Below are 15,493 nucleotides of genomic sequence, written 5' to 3'. Positions count from 1 at the left end.
AACCCACAGGAAACTGAGGCGCGGCATGGCCCTTGCTCTTTCTCCGAGCCTGATAAGGTCAGCCTCTCTATGGCCAGAGTCGTGAGGAAACAACCCTCCTGGAAACATAGGCAGAGAGACGGGGTGTTCAAGACAGGGAGTGTAGAATACAGAATAACAGAGTTGGAAGGGACCTTGTAGGTCACCTAGTCCAACCCACCACCCAAGCAGGAAACCCTGCATCATTTCTGACAAATGGCAGTCCAGTCTCTTCTTGAAAGCTTCCAGGGATGAAGCTCCCACAACTTCTGAAGGCAACCTCTGTTCCATGGGGTTGATTGTTCCCACTGTCAGAAAGTTTCTCCTTATTTCCAAGTTGAATCTCTCCTTATTCAGTTTCCATCCATTGTTCCTTGTCTGGCCTTCAGGTGCTTTAGAAAATAGCTTGACCCCCTTCCTCCTCTCTGTGGCAGCCCCTCAAATATTGGAAGATGCTCTCCTGTCTCCCCTGGTCCTTCTCTTCCCTAGACTAGCCAGGCCCAGTTCCTGCAACCGTTTGTTGTATGTTTTAGCCTCCAGTCTCCTAATCCTCCTGGTTGCTCTTCTCTGCACTTTTTTTTTCTAGAGTCTCAACATCTTTTTTACATCTCTTCTTTGTGGGAAGCCCTGAGATATTGGAAGACTGCTATCTTGTCACCTCATTCTTCTTTTCCTTAAAATAGACATGTCTTCTATCCATCCATGGTTTGCTAAGATTTCTTTCTTTCTTTCTTTCTTTCTTTCTTTCTTTCTTTCTTTCTTTCTTTCTTTCTTTCTTTCTTTCTTTCTTTCTTTCTTTCTTTCTTTCTTTCCTTTCTCTCCTTTCTTTTTCTTTCTTTCTTTTTGTTTCCCTTTCTTTCCTTTCTCTCTCTTTCTCTTTCTTTCTTTCTTTCTTTCTTTCTTTTCTTTCTTTCTTTTCTTTCTTTCTTTCTTTCTTTCTTTCTTTCTTTCTTTCTTTCTTTCTCTCTTTTTTCTTTCTCTCTCTCCTTTCTTTCTTTCTTTCTTTCTTTCTTTCTTTCTTTCTTTCTTTCTTTCTTTCTTTCTTTCTTTCTTTCTTCCTTCCTTCCTTCCTTCCTTCCTTCCTTCCTTCCTTCCTTCCTTCCTTCCTTCCTTCCTTTCTTTCTTTCTTTCTTTCTTTCTTTCTTTCTTTCTTTCTTTCTTTCTTTCTTTCTTTCTTTCTTTCTTGTGCCTTGGAAAATAGCTCGACCCTTTTCTCTCTGTGGCAGCCCCTCAAATATTGGAAGACTGCTCTCCTGTCTCCCCTGGTCCTTCTCTACCCTAGACTATCCAGGCCCAGTTCCTGCAACCATTCATCCTATGTTTTAGCCTCCAATCCCCTAATCATTCTGGTTGCTCTACTCTGCATTCTTTTTACTGCTTTTTACTCTGCACTAGATCAATTCTGGCCTGGCTGGATGCTTTGCAAATCCAGCCGGGGTGGTTTGATGGCTCCAAGCAGCGCATGAGGGAGCCAGTTGCAACCGAATCCCCAAAAGTCCGTTTCAAAACCTCCTGGTTGGGAAAGGGTGTGTGGCCCAAAGACAACTGGGCCCATCCCTCAGGTGGGGAATTTTGCAACAGGTGTGGAGGGAAACAAGCATTCATGTGGTGTGGGAGCTTGCAGGGTGATGTGTGCCAGCCCAGCCCACCTCACAAGGTTGTTGTGAGGAAGCTGGGGGGGGAGGATGCGTAGCATGAATGCTTCCACCCCACCCCACCTGGGGTTGGAAATATCCTGGAGGAAACAAAACGAGGCTTCTACAAGGCTCTGTGTGTTGCACACACACACTTCTTCTGATCTTTGCACAAGGGAAGACTCTGCTCTGCTCGAACCTCGACGCTTAGCGATGTTGAGGAATTCTAATAAAGGGGAATATTTATAGCTCCGGGGCCCTTGCTGCTCTCTGAACTGGGTGGTTTTCTTGCAGACGTTTCAATGACCCAACGAGGTAACGTCCTCAGTGCTAGAAGGGGGTAGGGTTTACACTAATGATATTGCCCCAGGCCGCTTGGAGGTTTATCTGTGTGCCTAGGGTCACCTGAGTGGGCCAAATGGGCGAGGAGGCTTCTGGGAACCGCTGAAAGGACGGTGTTGTAGACTGGAGATAGATGAGGTCGGTGAGGCTCCACATCCATTTGCACCACTCTGGAGACCTTGAGTACACAGATCAACCTCCCAAGTGGCCTCAACGACTCTCTAAAAAGGATGCAAATGACCAGCTTTTCTGCAAGGAATATAAATCCTTCCATTTCTCCACCATCCAGTCAGAGCTGAAGAAGCTTCTTGGATGAGAAGTGAAATGCCTTCAAGTCCAGTTGCCTATTGGAAAAAAAGAAAAAGCACCTTTGGGACAACCCTCGCCTGGATGAATGAGAATCTCCATAGATAAAAGAATGGCTTTAGGATGTCCTGTGGGTTGCAATTCTGGCCAACGCGTTTTGTTAATGGCTGGAATTTCCAACTTGGGCGGCGACTAAAAGTCTGTTTCTTGTGGCTTTTTTACCCGGTCCAGAGCTTTCTCTCCTCTCAGTTTTCTTTCAGCAGACATATAGGTAGTCCTCGGCTTACGACCTTTCATTTAGTGACTGTTCGAAGTTACCAAGGCATTGAAAAATGTGACTTAGGACCATTTTTCACACTTACAACCATGGCCACCTGATCAAAATTCAGCCGCTTGGAGCAGTGGGTGGTATTCAGCCGGTTCGCACCGGATCGGGCGAACCAGTAGCAAGGATTTGGCGTGGGTCGCTGAAACTGTAGTAAGTTCTGGCTGGCCACGCCCCCGACCCGGTCGCTGGCTCACTTGCCCCGCCCACCCGATGCTCGCTCACCCTGCCCGCTTGACGCTCCACCCGTTAAGGTATTACTTTTTTTCCCTCACGACAATCAGCTGATCATATGAACAGCCGGTATTCCCCTTGCTGAGGCCTAGGAAGGCAAAAAATGGAGGGAGGGGCTCAGGGCCCCCCCCCCCTCCATTTTGTGCCCTCTTGAGCCCCAGAGGAGCCTTCAGGGAGCAAAAACGGCCCTCCCAGGGGCTCTTCTGAGGCCCAGAAGGCCCAAAAAACAGGTGGGGGGGGGGGGACTGCAAAACAGCAAAAAGAAAAGAAAAGAAAGAAATGGCCACGCCCACCCAGTCACATGGCCACACCCACCAAGCCACGCCCACCAAGCCACTCTCACAGAATTGGTAGTAAAAAATGTTTGAATCTCACCACTGGCTTGGGGGCACTTACTCCCATATATGGTGGAGCTGTAAAAGAACACAGGTGTTCTGGTAAAAAAAATTGGTCATGGTTAGAGGAATTGTTGGGACTAAAAATTAGCTATACACCGGAGATGTTCTTATTAGGAATAATAAAAGAATTTGTTTTTAGTAAAGCAGATGCCTATATAATTATACACGTAATCACAGCAGCAAGAATATTATTCGCCCAAATTTGGAAAACAAAAGAAATCCCAAGTGACGATGCTGTGATCGATAAGATTTTTCAGTGCGCCGAATTAGATAGTTTGACATTAGGATTGAGAGAACAAGATAAATCAGAATACTCTAAATTATGGAACAATTTTTTACTATTGGAGGGACATGAAAGGGAGCTCACAAAATTGAAATAAGAATTAAAGACGAAATAGAAATGAGGAATAAGAATAAGATTCAAACTGGTACAAAGCTTAAATGTGTATATGCACCTATATGTGTATAAATGTTTATATCTTTTGATCTTTTCTAGTGTAAAATGTTTAGACTGAAATATATGTCAAAGAAGACCACCACGTTCAATATTTTTAATGCTTATTTTCAATAAAAAATTAAAAAAGAAAAATTCAGCCACTTGGCAATGGATTCATACTTATGGCCATTGCAATGTCCCCGGGGGTCACGTGGTCCCCTTTTGCGACCTTCTGACCAGCAAAGTCCACGGGGAAGCCAGATTCACTTAACAACCAGGTTACTAACTTAACAACCGTGGTGATTCACTGAACAACTGTGTCCAGAAAGGTTGCAAAGTGGAGCAAAGCTCACTTAACAACTGTCTCGTTTTAGCAATGGAAATCTGGGGCTCCATTGTGGTCGTAAGTCAAGGACTAATCAAGGAGAGGTGCAACCTAGAACTAAGGAGAAATTTCCTAACAGTGAGGACAATTAACCAATGGAACTACTTGCCACCAGAAGTTGTGGGTGCACCATCACTGGAGGCTTTTAAGAAGAAATTGGACAGTCACCTGTCTGAAATTGTATCCCTGCTTGAGCAGGGGGCTGGACTAGAAGACCTTCGAAGTCCCTTCCAGCTCTATTCTGATTGATTGATTGATTGACTACAGTTGCCCTGCCATCCTGCCAGTAACCACCGGAGCATAAACACTCCAAGAACTACGATCAAGTGACAGGAAGGACCAAGATGATCAAGCCCAACAGAAAGCGAGCCTGCGCTCTTGTGTAGAATATTTTTTTTTCAAAAATTCATTCCATTCAAGATTTGGGAGAAGAAACTAAGGCCAGGCTGATGCGAGCGAAGGATGAGGACTAGAAGCTTGGAACAGAAGCCTTACTTGTCAAGAGTAAAGCAGAACAAAAACAAAGCAGGGTTCAGCCCTGGGCACGGGTCCAATTTCTTGCAGCTATATATCAATACTTCCTGGTGCCAAAAGTTGTATAACTCGTACCCAGGTAGGACCCAGAGAGAACGAACGTGGCTGCCCAAGGATTCCCGCCGCCCTCTCGCTGTCCAAAGTTCCTTGCAGTTCGTTCTTATAAAGCCTCAGATCTTGGCGAGGTCCTTCCTTACCATCTGACCGCGTGCTCAGCTCTACCTGCAGACATGTGGCGGGCAGGACTAGTCCTGGGGTTGGTGTCATTTACCGCTGCACTTATCCCAGGTAAATTGGGCAGGTGGGCTGGCACGGGGTGGCCAGCATAAGTAGAGAGGACACCTTATGGGACGTAAAGATGCAAAGGAGGAGAATTCTGGTTAAGGGAACTATATTGAAGGGAGCCCCCTTCAGATTTGTGAGGGAAGAATAATGCTATGTGCAGAAAGGAGTAGAATGATAATTTGCTACTAGAGAGCAAGAAGAGAAAGAATATTATAAAATACGGGATTTATTTTATCAATGGCTAGGCAAGAAAGTAGAGAAATAAAACATACTGTAATATAGATATAATAAAGGTTATGCGTTGTAATGATACGTTATATTTGATTATTGCAAAATGAATGATATTATGAACAAGACATCGTAAAAGTTGAGATTGGCTCGAAAAGGATGACATGAACTTACAATCTAAGTCCAATAACGATTCGATAACAATATAATACGATGTGGATAGCTGATTTACATAATATGAACTTTAATTTAAGTTTAGCAGGGAAAGACTGTTAATATTGTGTGCACAAGAGATAGGTACCAACCGACACACTGTACAATGGAAAGACGGTTTTATGTTTTGTGTTTGTGTGTTTGTCTATGTTTGTTGTCAAAATTTAAAAAAAAAAAGATTTGTTAGGGAAGGCTGATCCGGTGGAACAGCTGACATATCGTGAGTTGGAGATGGGCAAAGAAGCAGGTAACTCCAAAATTAGGGGACAAAAACATATGATGAAGGGTTGCAGGAATTAGGTATGGCTAGTCTAGAGAAAAGAAGGACCAGGGGAGACACGATAGCAGTCTTCCAGTATTTGAGGGGATGCCCCAAAGAAGAGGAAGGGGTCAATTTATTTTCCAAAGCACCTGAAGGCAGGACAAGAAGAAATGAATGGAAAATAATCCAGGAGAGATCCAACTAGAATTAAGAATAATTTTCCTCACAGTTAGAACAGTTAACCTACGGAACAGTTTGCCTCTAGAAGTTGTGGAAAACTTCTAGAAGCTTCATCCCTGGAGGTTTTTAAGAAGAGATTGAACAGCCACCATTGTCTGAAATGGTATAGTGCCGTGATGGCAAACCTATGGCACGCCTGCCACAGGTGGCACGCAGAGCCATTTGGGCCAGCACGCGAGCCGCAGGCAAACTTACCTTACTGCGCATGCGCACGGCTCACAGCTGATTTTTGGCCTGTTTGAGGCCTTTTTCGGCCTCCCAGAGGCTTGAGGAAAGCCTTTGCAGGCCCCAAAAAGGGCCCGTTTCGTCACTTCCGGTATTTCCGGAAGTGACGAAACGGGCCCATTTTTCGGCCTGCAAATGCTGCAGAAGCTTTCCTCAAACCTCTGGGAGCCTGAAAAAGGCCTCAAATGGGCCAAAAATCAATACCGGAAGTGACGAAACGGGCCCATTTTTCGGCCTGCAAATGCTGCAGAAGCTTTCCTCAAACCTCTGGGAGGCTGAAAAAGGCCTCAAACGGGCCAAAAATCAGCTGGGAGGTGCAGTGCAGGTAAGGGGGCGTGAGGGGGGGAATTGCACACGCATGCGCAGAGGTGTGGGGGGCGCGCACATTGCCTTCTGGGTGCTGGCATGCGAGCGCACGCACACAAGTGCACACACAATTTTTGGCACAGGAGCCCCAAAAGGTTAGCCACCACTGGTATAGCGTCTCCTGCTTGAGCAGGGGGCTGGACTAGAAGACCTCCAGGGTCCCTTCCAACTCTGATACTTTCTGAAATTCTGCAAGGATAATATATGAAGAGCCCCACTGCTGGACTTTTACTGTTAGTCGATTAAGTAATCATCACAGCTGCTGTTTGTACATATTTAGTTAGCAGGTGTTTTTATGGCTTTCACGTTTGTTTGTTTTTTAAATTGTTTTTAACTCTTTTTGATCACTTTAAAATTCTGCGTCTGCTCCCAGAGTCACTTGATGGAGTTGGGCGGCTGTCGGAATTGAATAAGTAAAAGTAAATTTAAGAAAAACAGGATATGTCCAAGCACAGATACAGAAGGTAGTTTTGTGCTTTCACAGAACAGATATTTGTACAGGTTGTTCTCAACAACAGTTCATTTAGCGACCGTTGAAAGTTACAACACCCACCGAAAAACGTGAGTTAGGACCATTTTTTTCACCCTTACGACCGTTGTAAACACACACACACCCCTTCATGGCCACGTGATCAAAATTCAAGGCGCTTGGCGATTGACTTGTATTTATGACAGTTGCAACAGTGTCCTGGGGTTGTGGGATCCCCTTTTGTGACCTGACCAGCAAAAGTCAAAGGGAAAAACCTGCTCCACTTAACAACCCTGTTACTAACTGAACAAGGGCACAGATTCACTTAACAATTGTGGAAAGAAAGGCTGGGAAATGGGGCAAACAAAATTCACTTCACAATCGTCTCGCTTAGCGGTGTAAATTTTGGGCTCAATTGAGGCTGTGGTGGCGAAAGGGCAGCAGGGCTGTTGGTAGCCAAGGGATAAACATGCTAAACTATCCTTCCTTTCCTCCTTCCTTCCTTCCTTCCCTCCCTCCCTCCCTCCCTCCTTTCTTGCCTCCTTCCTTTCTTCTTTCCCTCCCTCCCTCCTTCCTTCCTTCCCTCCCTCCCTCCTTTCTTGCCTCCTTCCTTCCTTCTTTCCCCCCTCCTCCTTCCTTCCCTCCCTCCCTCCCTCCCTCCCTCCTTTCTTGCCTCCTTCCTTCTTTCCCTCCCTCCCTCCTCCTTCCTTCCTTCCCTCCCTCCCTCCTTTCTTGCCTCCTTCCTTCCTTCTTTCCCCTCCCTCCTTCCTTCCTCCCTCCCTCCCTCCCTCCCTCCTTTCTTGCCTCCTTCCTTCTTTCCCTCCCTCCCTCCCTCCTTCCTTCCTTCCCTCCCTCCCTCCTTTCTTGCCTCCTTCCTTCCTTCTTTCCCCCCCCCTCCTTCCTTCCCTCCCTCCCTCCTTTCTTGCCTCCTTCCTTCCTTCTTTCCCTCCCTCCCTCCTTCCTTCCTTCCCTCCCTCCCTCCTTTCTTGCCTCCTTCCTTCCTTCTTTCCCTCCCTCCCTCCTTCCTTCCTTCCCTCCCTCCCTCCTTTCTTGCCTCCTTCCTTCCTTCTTTCCCTCCCTCCCTCCTTCCTTCTTTCCCTCCCTCCCTCCTTCCTTCCCTCCCTCTCTCTTTTCCTTCTCTCCTCTTCCTCCCCCTCTTTCCTTCTTTTTCCTTCCTTGCTCTCTTCCCAACTTTCCTACTTTCCTTTTCCTCTTTCCCTTTCTCCTTTCCTGCCCCTTCTTGGAAGCTCAAATGCAAAAGGAGAAGCGTTTCTCGTTTTATTTTGCTTTTAGTTTGTTTTGCTAGCCCTCTTCCAGAGAAAACTGAGCTTGGGGGGTGGGGGCTGCGCGAGTCCTTCCCGGACCCTGTTTTTGGCTGCGACCGCCTGCTGCAACCCTCTGCTGCCCAGCCCCCTCGGTCCCTTCTACGGCCATACTACCCTGAACACACCCTCTGATCTCGGAAGCTAAGCAGGGTCAGGCCTGGTTAGTACTCAGATGGGAGACCGCCCTGGGAATACCGGGCGCTGTAGGCTTCCTTGGTTACTTTGGAGTAACACTGCTCCCACTGCCACATCGCTGGATGATAAAGGGCTGCTCGGGGTCAGGGTGCTTCAGCACTGGTTCTTTTTGCAAACGGTTGTTTCAAATGCCTTTTGGCTAAGTTCTGGAGGAGACTCCTGCAGTCTATTGCGTCGTCCCAGGGCCTTAGCTCCAGGGCTGGGATGCAATTTTTTTTTTAACAACTGGTTCGTGGCTTAGTTGGTGGGCGTGGCTTAGTTGGTGGGCGTGGCTTGGTGGTCATGTGACTGGCTAGGCGTGGCCAACTCAACATCGCTCACATCGAGGCACGCATCTCCTCGCCTGGCCTCTCGCGACTGTGGGGATGCTGCAACAGTCGTAAGCGTGAAAAATGGTCATAAGTCACTTTTTTCAGTGCTATTGTAACTTTGAATGGTCACTCCACACAAAGTACCAGCAAAGGAGGGGGAAAAAAACTCCAGAGACGTTCTTGAGACGGGAAGTCTAGTCCTGCCAAGAATGTAATAAGGGTTAACGGAGAGGCAGTTTCTGTAAGCAACCCCAGAATGTTTCCTTCCTGCCTTCCTTACAGGATTAGCCCAGTAATTTCTTCTAACAACCGGTTCTCCGAACTGCTTAGAAGGTTAACAACCGGTTCTAGCAAATAGGTGCGAACTGGTAGAATGCCACCCCTGCTTAGCTCAGCCTTTCATCCCAGCACCAATGGGGAGGCAGACTGACTGCCGTGTTTTAGAGCGAATTGATCTTTTCCTATTTTTTCCACCTCTTGATTGGAATTTTGGTTTAGGGCAGGCAGATTGGAAAAGTTTGGCCTTCTCTGAAATTCCGCCAGCGATGATACCAATCAGAGGTGGTAAATTCAGCTGGTTCTGACCAGTTCTGGAGAACTGGTAGCAGAAATTTTGAGTAGTTCGGAGAACCGGCAAATCCCATCTCTGATGGGCTCCGCCCCCATCTATTCTCCGCCTCCTGAGTCCCAGCGGATTGGCTGGGTCTTCTTTGGTTGCCCTGCACAGGAGAACGGAGCTGGAAAGCAGGTTAGTGGGTTGGGGAGGGAAGGGGGATTTTGCAGTATTCTTCCCCTGCCATGCCCACCAAAGCCACACCATGCCCACCAAGCCATGCGCACAGAACCAACCAGTAGTAAAAAAAAATTGTATCCCACCACTGATACCAACTCAGACGTTAAATTTCCCGGCCAGTGGTTGCTCAGCCGAGCCGTTCCTTTGCAAAGGAAAAACCAGTCATGGGTTCAAATTCAGCTTCTAAGCCCCATCCCTGCAGAGGAGTTTCTTCAATCAGATTTGAAAGGGGTGGAGGGGGGAATAGAGAATTTTGTTTGTTATGCTTAAAAGGGAACCTGTGGTTACATTTGCCGATACCTCTTCGCTCTGTTTGCAGGGAACAAACAGATCTCTGCAAACCTCTAACGTCAATCGTGCAACTGATCCGTCCCTTTTTAAGTCTTCCAAACATCCATGCATTATCGTTTAAGGCGAGATTCGTCCAGCTGGTTTAGCCTGTTTATTGAAATATCATGTTTTGTGGCTCCTGGCCTAAAAACCCGGGACCTTAAACTAACTTCCAAGCCTGAGTTTGCAGATTTGCATTTAGCGTCCCCTGCCACGAACCTGGTTAACATCAATCCAATTTGCCTGCTAAAGTTCTTCACAATTAGTTCCCAATGATCATCCGGTCTTGTGGTTACAAATAGCGTTTAATTTCGGGTGCCATAAACCGCTTCCCTCTCCCCCCCCCCCGGGAGTTTGCTTTCATGTAAGAAAATAATATCGCTTTGAAGAATTTCCTACATGATTCAACTTAATGAATGAAACCAGCAAGCAAGGGTTTGATTTTTATTTGAAGCTTGATTTTTTTAAAAAATGTCCTTTATTAAACCAACACACAAACACAAACAAAAATTACAATAAAAATGTTGAACCTGGTACAGTCTTTGTTGTGTCCGTCGCAGGAAGGAAGCTCGGAGTCAGTGACTGGTTTCAGCTCTTTATTGTGCTCCGTGAATAGCTTAAACTCTCAGTGAAAAACAGCGGCTTTTTATTCCCAAGCCGCGGCGGCCGCGGCCAATGGCACCGCTTCGAATCTCCCGCGATTAGTTTCCACCAATCGCGGGGGACTCGCAGCGGGCCAATCAGTGTGGCTCGCTCGACCAATCCGGGTGCTGTGCGCTTTAGCCAATCGTAACGCGGCGCTTACGAATATGCAAATGACTGTACAGAACACCCCTCCCCTCTTGGTTTGGTCCTACGTGATGTAGTCCCGTAGGTAGGCGGGGCTCCGTACTTGCCTACTGGACCTGCGCAGGTTAGTTGTTGTTTGGCTCTCGGCCGGTTCGGTCGGGTCCTCTGTTTCTCTTGGCCTCGTCGATGGAACCGCCTGGAAGGTGTCGCCAGGCCTCTTGTTGCAGCTCCCCCCCGGTCTACCCGGGTTGGTTGAGCTGCGACTCTCGCCGCTCCCGCCTAGTCTTTCTGGGCTGGTTGAGCTGGCCTGGCTGTTTCTTCCTGGTGAGGCTTCGAGCTGGCTGTTAACCGGTGAGTATTGCCAGTTATTTTCTATTATTTCTTGATTCTCTGTATATTCCCTCCCCTCTTGGTTTGTGTTAATGGGGTTGTCTGTGTTTGATTGCGTGTCGGTTGTGTTTCTTGTTCTTGATCTTAATTGATCGATGTGGCATTTCCATGTCTGTCCGTCTGTTGTCTGCAGCCGGTACGAGTGGGGGCCTGTCAGTTGGGTTATGGTTGCCGGTACCCATAGTGGGTCTCCGGTAAGGTTTTTTGCGTAGACTATGTCGCCTGGTGCAAAAACCCGGTGCTTGCTTGATAAGTCTGGGGGTTTTTCCGGGTTGTATGTGGGGTGCAGTCTGTCGAGTGGGGACCTTAGCTTTCTCCCCATTAGTAATTCTGCCGGGCTTTTGTTCGTCGTTGTGTTTGGGGTTATATGTTGTATCAGAAGCATTTTATTTATCTTTTCTTGTATTTCCCCGTGTTCGATTTTTTGGATGGTTTTTTTTGTAAATTGAACCATCCGTTCCGCCCTACCATTAGCCGCCGGATGTGCCGTCGCTGTCAGTGTGTGTCGTATGCCCCGTTCCGCTAGGAATTTTTCGAATTCTAGCGAGGTGAATTGGGGCCCGTTGTCTGACACGATGACATCTGGGAGGCCGTGGGTTGTGAAGAGCTTGCTGAGTACCTTGGTGACGGCTTCTGTTGTGGTGGTTTTCATGTTGCTTACTTCCAGCCAATTGGAGTAAGCATCCACCGTGATGAGGAATGTGTTTCCCTTTGTGGGCCCGGCGAAATCTATATGGACCCTGGACAATGGCCCCCTGGGGGTTTCCCATTCTAGGATTGGCGCGGCGGGAGGGTTTGGTCTGGTTTCTTGGCAGCGCGAGCACTTGGCCACCCAAGCCTCAATCTGTTTGTCCAAGCCTCGGTCCCCAGGTCGGCTCGTTGGTATGAGCCCCTACAACCTTCTGTATGACGTCTGTTTGTCGGTTTCCTGACGTCCGTGTCTTGTTCCCCCTTTTTTTATGTAACACCCGGCCGCGTGTGACTGGTTTCAGCTCTTTATTGTGCTCCGTGAATAGCTTAAACTCTCAGTGAAAAACAGCAGCTTTTTATTCCCAAGCCGCGGCGGCGCGGCAATGGCACCACTTGAATCTCCCGCAATTAGTTTCCACCAATCGCGGGGGACTCGCAGCGGGCCAATCAGTGCGGCTCGCTCGACCAATCCGGGTGCCGTGTGCTTTAGCCAATCGTAACGCGGCGCTTACGAGTATGCAAATGACTGTACAGAACAGTCTTCCTAACATCAATCCTTACTTTGCTAAATCCAATAATAATATTACATAATTTCATTCCATATACATTAACAAGCATTTGGTGACAGCGGAGGACAGAATGGAGTTTAGGATGCTAAAATGCAGTTATTCTACTATCGATAGGAGTCAGCAAGCATTTGCGTAGGGATACCTGTGGGGTGGGCAGGGACAGGTAAAAGAGAGGTAGGGCTGTCCACAGTTACCTCCCCCTGCAAAGAAAGAGGGGGAAAAAAATCTGTCTGGATGCCAATGTCCCAAAAAAGTATGTGCTTTTTGCAAATAATTATAGTGGATTTACTCCTGACAAGGTTTACAGGTAGCAAAGTATACAGGTAGTTCTCAGCTTCCTATTATTTGTTTAGTGACCGTTCAAAGCTCCAACAGCATTGGAAAAAGTGACTTTGCCATCCAGTCCTCGTACTTACAACTGCTGCATTATCCCCATGATCACAGGATCAAAATTCGGGGCCCTTGAAAAATGTGCATATATTTACGATACTTGCAACGTTCTGGTATCGCGGGATCGCTATTTGCAACTTTCCCGGTCAGTCTCTGAGAAGCAAAGTCAATGGAGGGGGAGCCAGATTCATTTAATGACAGTCATTAAGCAAAACTGCCATGACCATGAGGAAAACCATGGCAAAAAAAAAAAAAGATGGTAACTTACTTAACAACGGTCTTGCTTAGCAGTGGAAATTTTAATCTTAACTGTGATGGTAACTTGAAGACTAGCTGTCTATTGTTAACCTCAGCTAACAATGTTCGGATGTCATGGTTTCTTGTGGACTTCAACTCCCAGAATTCCTCAGCCACCATGCTGAAAGTTGACATCCACATCTTTTAAAGGGAATTCTGGGAGTTGAAGTCCACACCTCATTAAGGGAATTCTGGGAGTTGAAGGCCACACCTCATAAAGGGAATTCTGGGCGTTGAAGTCTGCACATCTGATGAAGAATTCTGGGAGCTGAAGTCTTCATATCTTAAAGGGAATTCTGGGAGTTGAAGTCCACACCTCATTAAGGGAATTCTGGGAGTTGAAGTTACACATCCGATGAAGAATTCTGGGAGTTGAAGTCTTCATATCTTAAAGGGAATTCTTGGAATTAAAGTCCACACCTCATAAAGGGGATTCTGGGAGTTGAAGTCTGCACATCCAATGAAGAATTGTGGGACTTGAACTCTTTGTATCTTAAAGGGAATTTCTGGAATTGAAGTCCAAACCTCATTAAAGGAATTCTGCGAGTTGAAGTTACACATCCGATGAAGAATTCTGGGAATTGTAGTCTGCACATCTTAAAGGGAATTCTGGGAGTTGACATCCATATATTTTAAAGGGAATTCTGGGAGTTGAAGTCCACACCTCATTAAGGGAATTCTGGGAGTTGAAGTCCACACATCTGATAAAGATTTGTGGGAATTGAAGTCCTCATATCTTAAAAGGGAATTCTGAGAGGCAAAGTTAAACAGGTTTTAAAGTTGTCAAGTTTGAAAAAGACAGCTCTAGTGTATGCCCCCAAATGTACTGGACAACATGTCCCATCTTCCCCGTCTGTAGCTGAGCATTGCAATTCCACAAGGAAAGCCTGGAAGGCATCGTGTCTGAATTTAGGTATGTAGGAAGAATTGGAAGGGGGAAAAATAGTTTGCAATTTGTAATCGCTCATTGGTAATTTGCATGCCAGCTAAAGTTGCCACGTTTGGAGACTTTTGGTTCCAGAGAGAAATGCCTGAAAACATTTTCTCTTCTGCTATTTCACTGTCTTCCTGTTTTCCCACAGTTTAAATATTTGATGATTGTCTTATCAGGGCAGGGAGTTGACATTTTATCAAAAATGCCCTTGTGCATGATAAACCAAGTAGTTAATGAGCAATTGATTCTGCATGATGGGGCTAAATTGTTAAATAAACATTCAAGCTATTGTAATCTTGACATTTGCTTACTTTGCAAGCGAGAGCCAAGGAAAAAATTCCAGGCTTCGGTTTATCACAATCCTGATTAAAAAATAGGAACAAGTGTCTTGATGGTGAATGAAGGTACAAACTCCAAGGAACATACAAAACAAAACAAACCATAAATTACAAATTGTTTTTCTCTCCAATTCTTCTTACATACCCAAATTCAGACATGATGCCCTCTGCTTTCCATGATGTGGAGTTATAATGCTCAGCTGCTGATGGGGGAAAATGGGACATGTGGTCCAGTACATTTGGGGGGCATCCACTAGCACTTTCTTTTTCAAACTTGGCAATTTTAAAACCTGTGGACTTCAACTGTTCTACTAGCTATGTGAATATCCGCTTTCTAGAGGCACCGTGTTTTATCTGATAAAATTAAGACTCCTCTATAATAGTCCCTTTGATGGAACTGGAAGTTATTACAAGCTTTAAACCCAAATGGAATTAAACTCTTTTCAGATGTTTTTTGTTTTGTGGCCCCTTCCCCTCTTTTTTGGCTTGTTGCACTGCGAGGGGGGGGGGGGTTTCAACTCCCAGAATTCCTTGAGATATGTAGACTTCAACTCCCAGAATTCCCTTTGAGTCGTGTTTATTTCAATGCCCAGAATTCCCTTCCAGACATGTTTATTTCAACTCCCAGAATTCTCTTCAAGACATGTAGACTTCAATTCCCAGAATTCCGTTCAAGACGTGTAGACTTCAACTCCCAGAGAAACCTCATTAAGACACGTGTATTTCAATTCCCAGAATTCCCCAGCCCATATCTTAAAATGGCCAAGTTTGAAAAACTAGAGGCACGGGCTAGACTAGGTGATTCACCAGAGATGGTCGGGGGAAGATTCAGTGTTAGATTTTGGGGAGCAGCTGACCTATTAAGTGGGGAGACCCCCTTATGATTCTGATTCGCACAATTTCTAGGCTCCAGTAGCGAAAGGAAGGATGGATCCAGTAGATTCCAATTCACTGCCTTAGTGTTCCCATCTGTAAAATGGACATATTAGTTAGGGGTATCCATAGGCTATGATGAAAGAATGTTAGGGCTGACTGAAATAATGCAAGTGAACTTCTGCCTGGAGGTTATGGTCAAGATGAGAGCCATGAGGAAAGCAAGGTGTTTTTTTCCTGCTAGTGAGGTGGCCATTTTGACTTTCTTGACCTCCTTCTGGACACCTCAAGAGTCCGACCAATGGCCATTCTTTGTTTCTGGCCAAACGGCAGTATTGTGATAAATAAAAACATACAAAAAAATATGTT

At 46.2% G+C, this 15,493-nt stretch overlaps 1 protein-coding gene across 1 annotated transcript in view; it reads left to right on the top strand.

The window, feature by feature from the left end:
- Positions 1-4,674: 4,674 nt before the first annotated feature.
- ALPI (alkaline phosphatase, intestinal) overlaps positions 4,675-15,493 on the top strand; it is a 35,259-nt gene continuing 24,440 nt past the window's right edge. The window contains exon 1 of the mRNA XM_026689488.2: positions 4,675-4,900. Coding sequence (XP_026545273.2) covers positions 4,843-4,900 — 58 coding nt within the window. The 5' untranslated portion in view covers positions 4,675-4,842. The remainder of the gene's footprint in view (positions 4,901-15,493) is intronic.

The sequence above is a fragment of the Notechis scutatus genome, chromosome 4 (genome assembly GCF_049901735.1).
Source record: "Notechis scutatus isolate UNSWTSFEM ecotype Mainland chromosome 4, rNotScu1.2, whole genome shotgun sequence".
NCBI lineage: Eukaryota > Metazoa > Chordata > Lepidosauria > Squamata > Elapidae > Notechis > Notechis scutatus.
The sequence above is the reverse complement of the archived record's forward strand: the minus strand, read 5'-3'. Positions and strand labels throughout refer to the sequence as shown.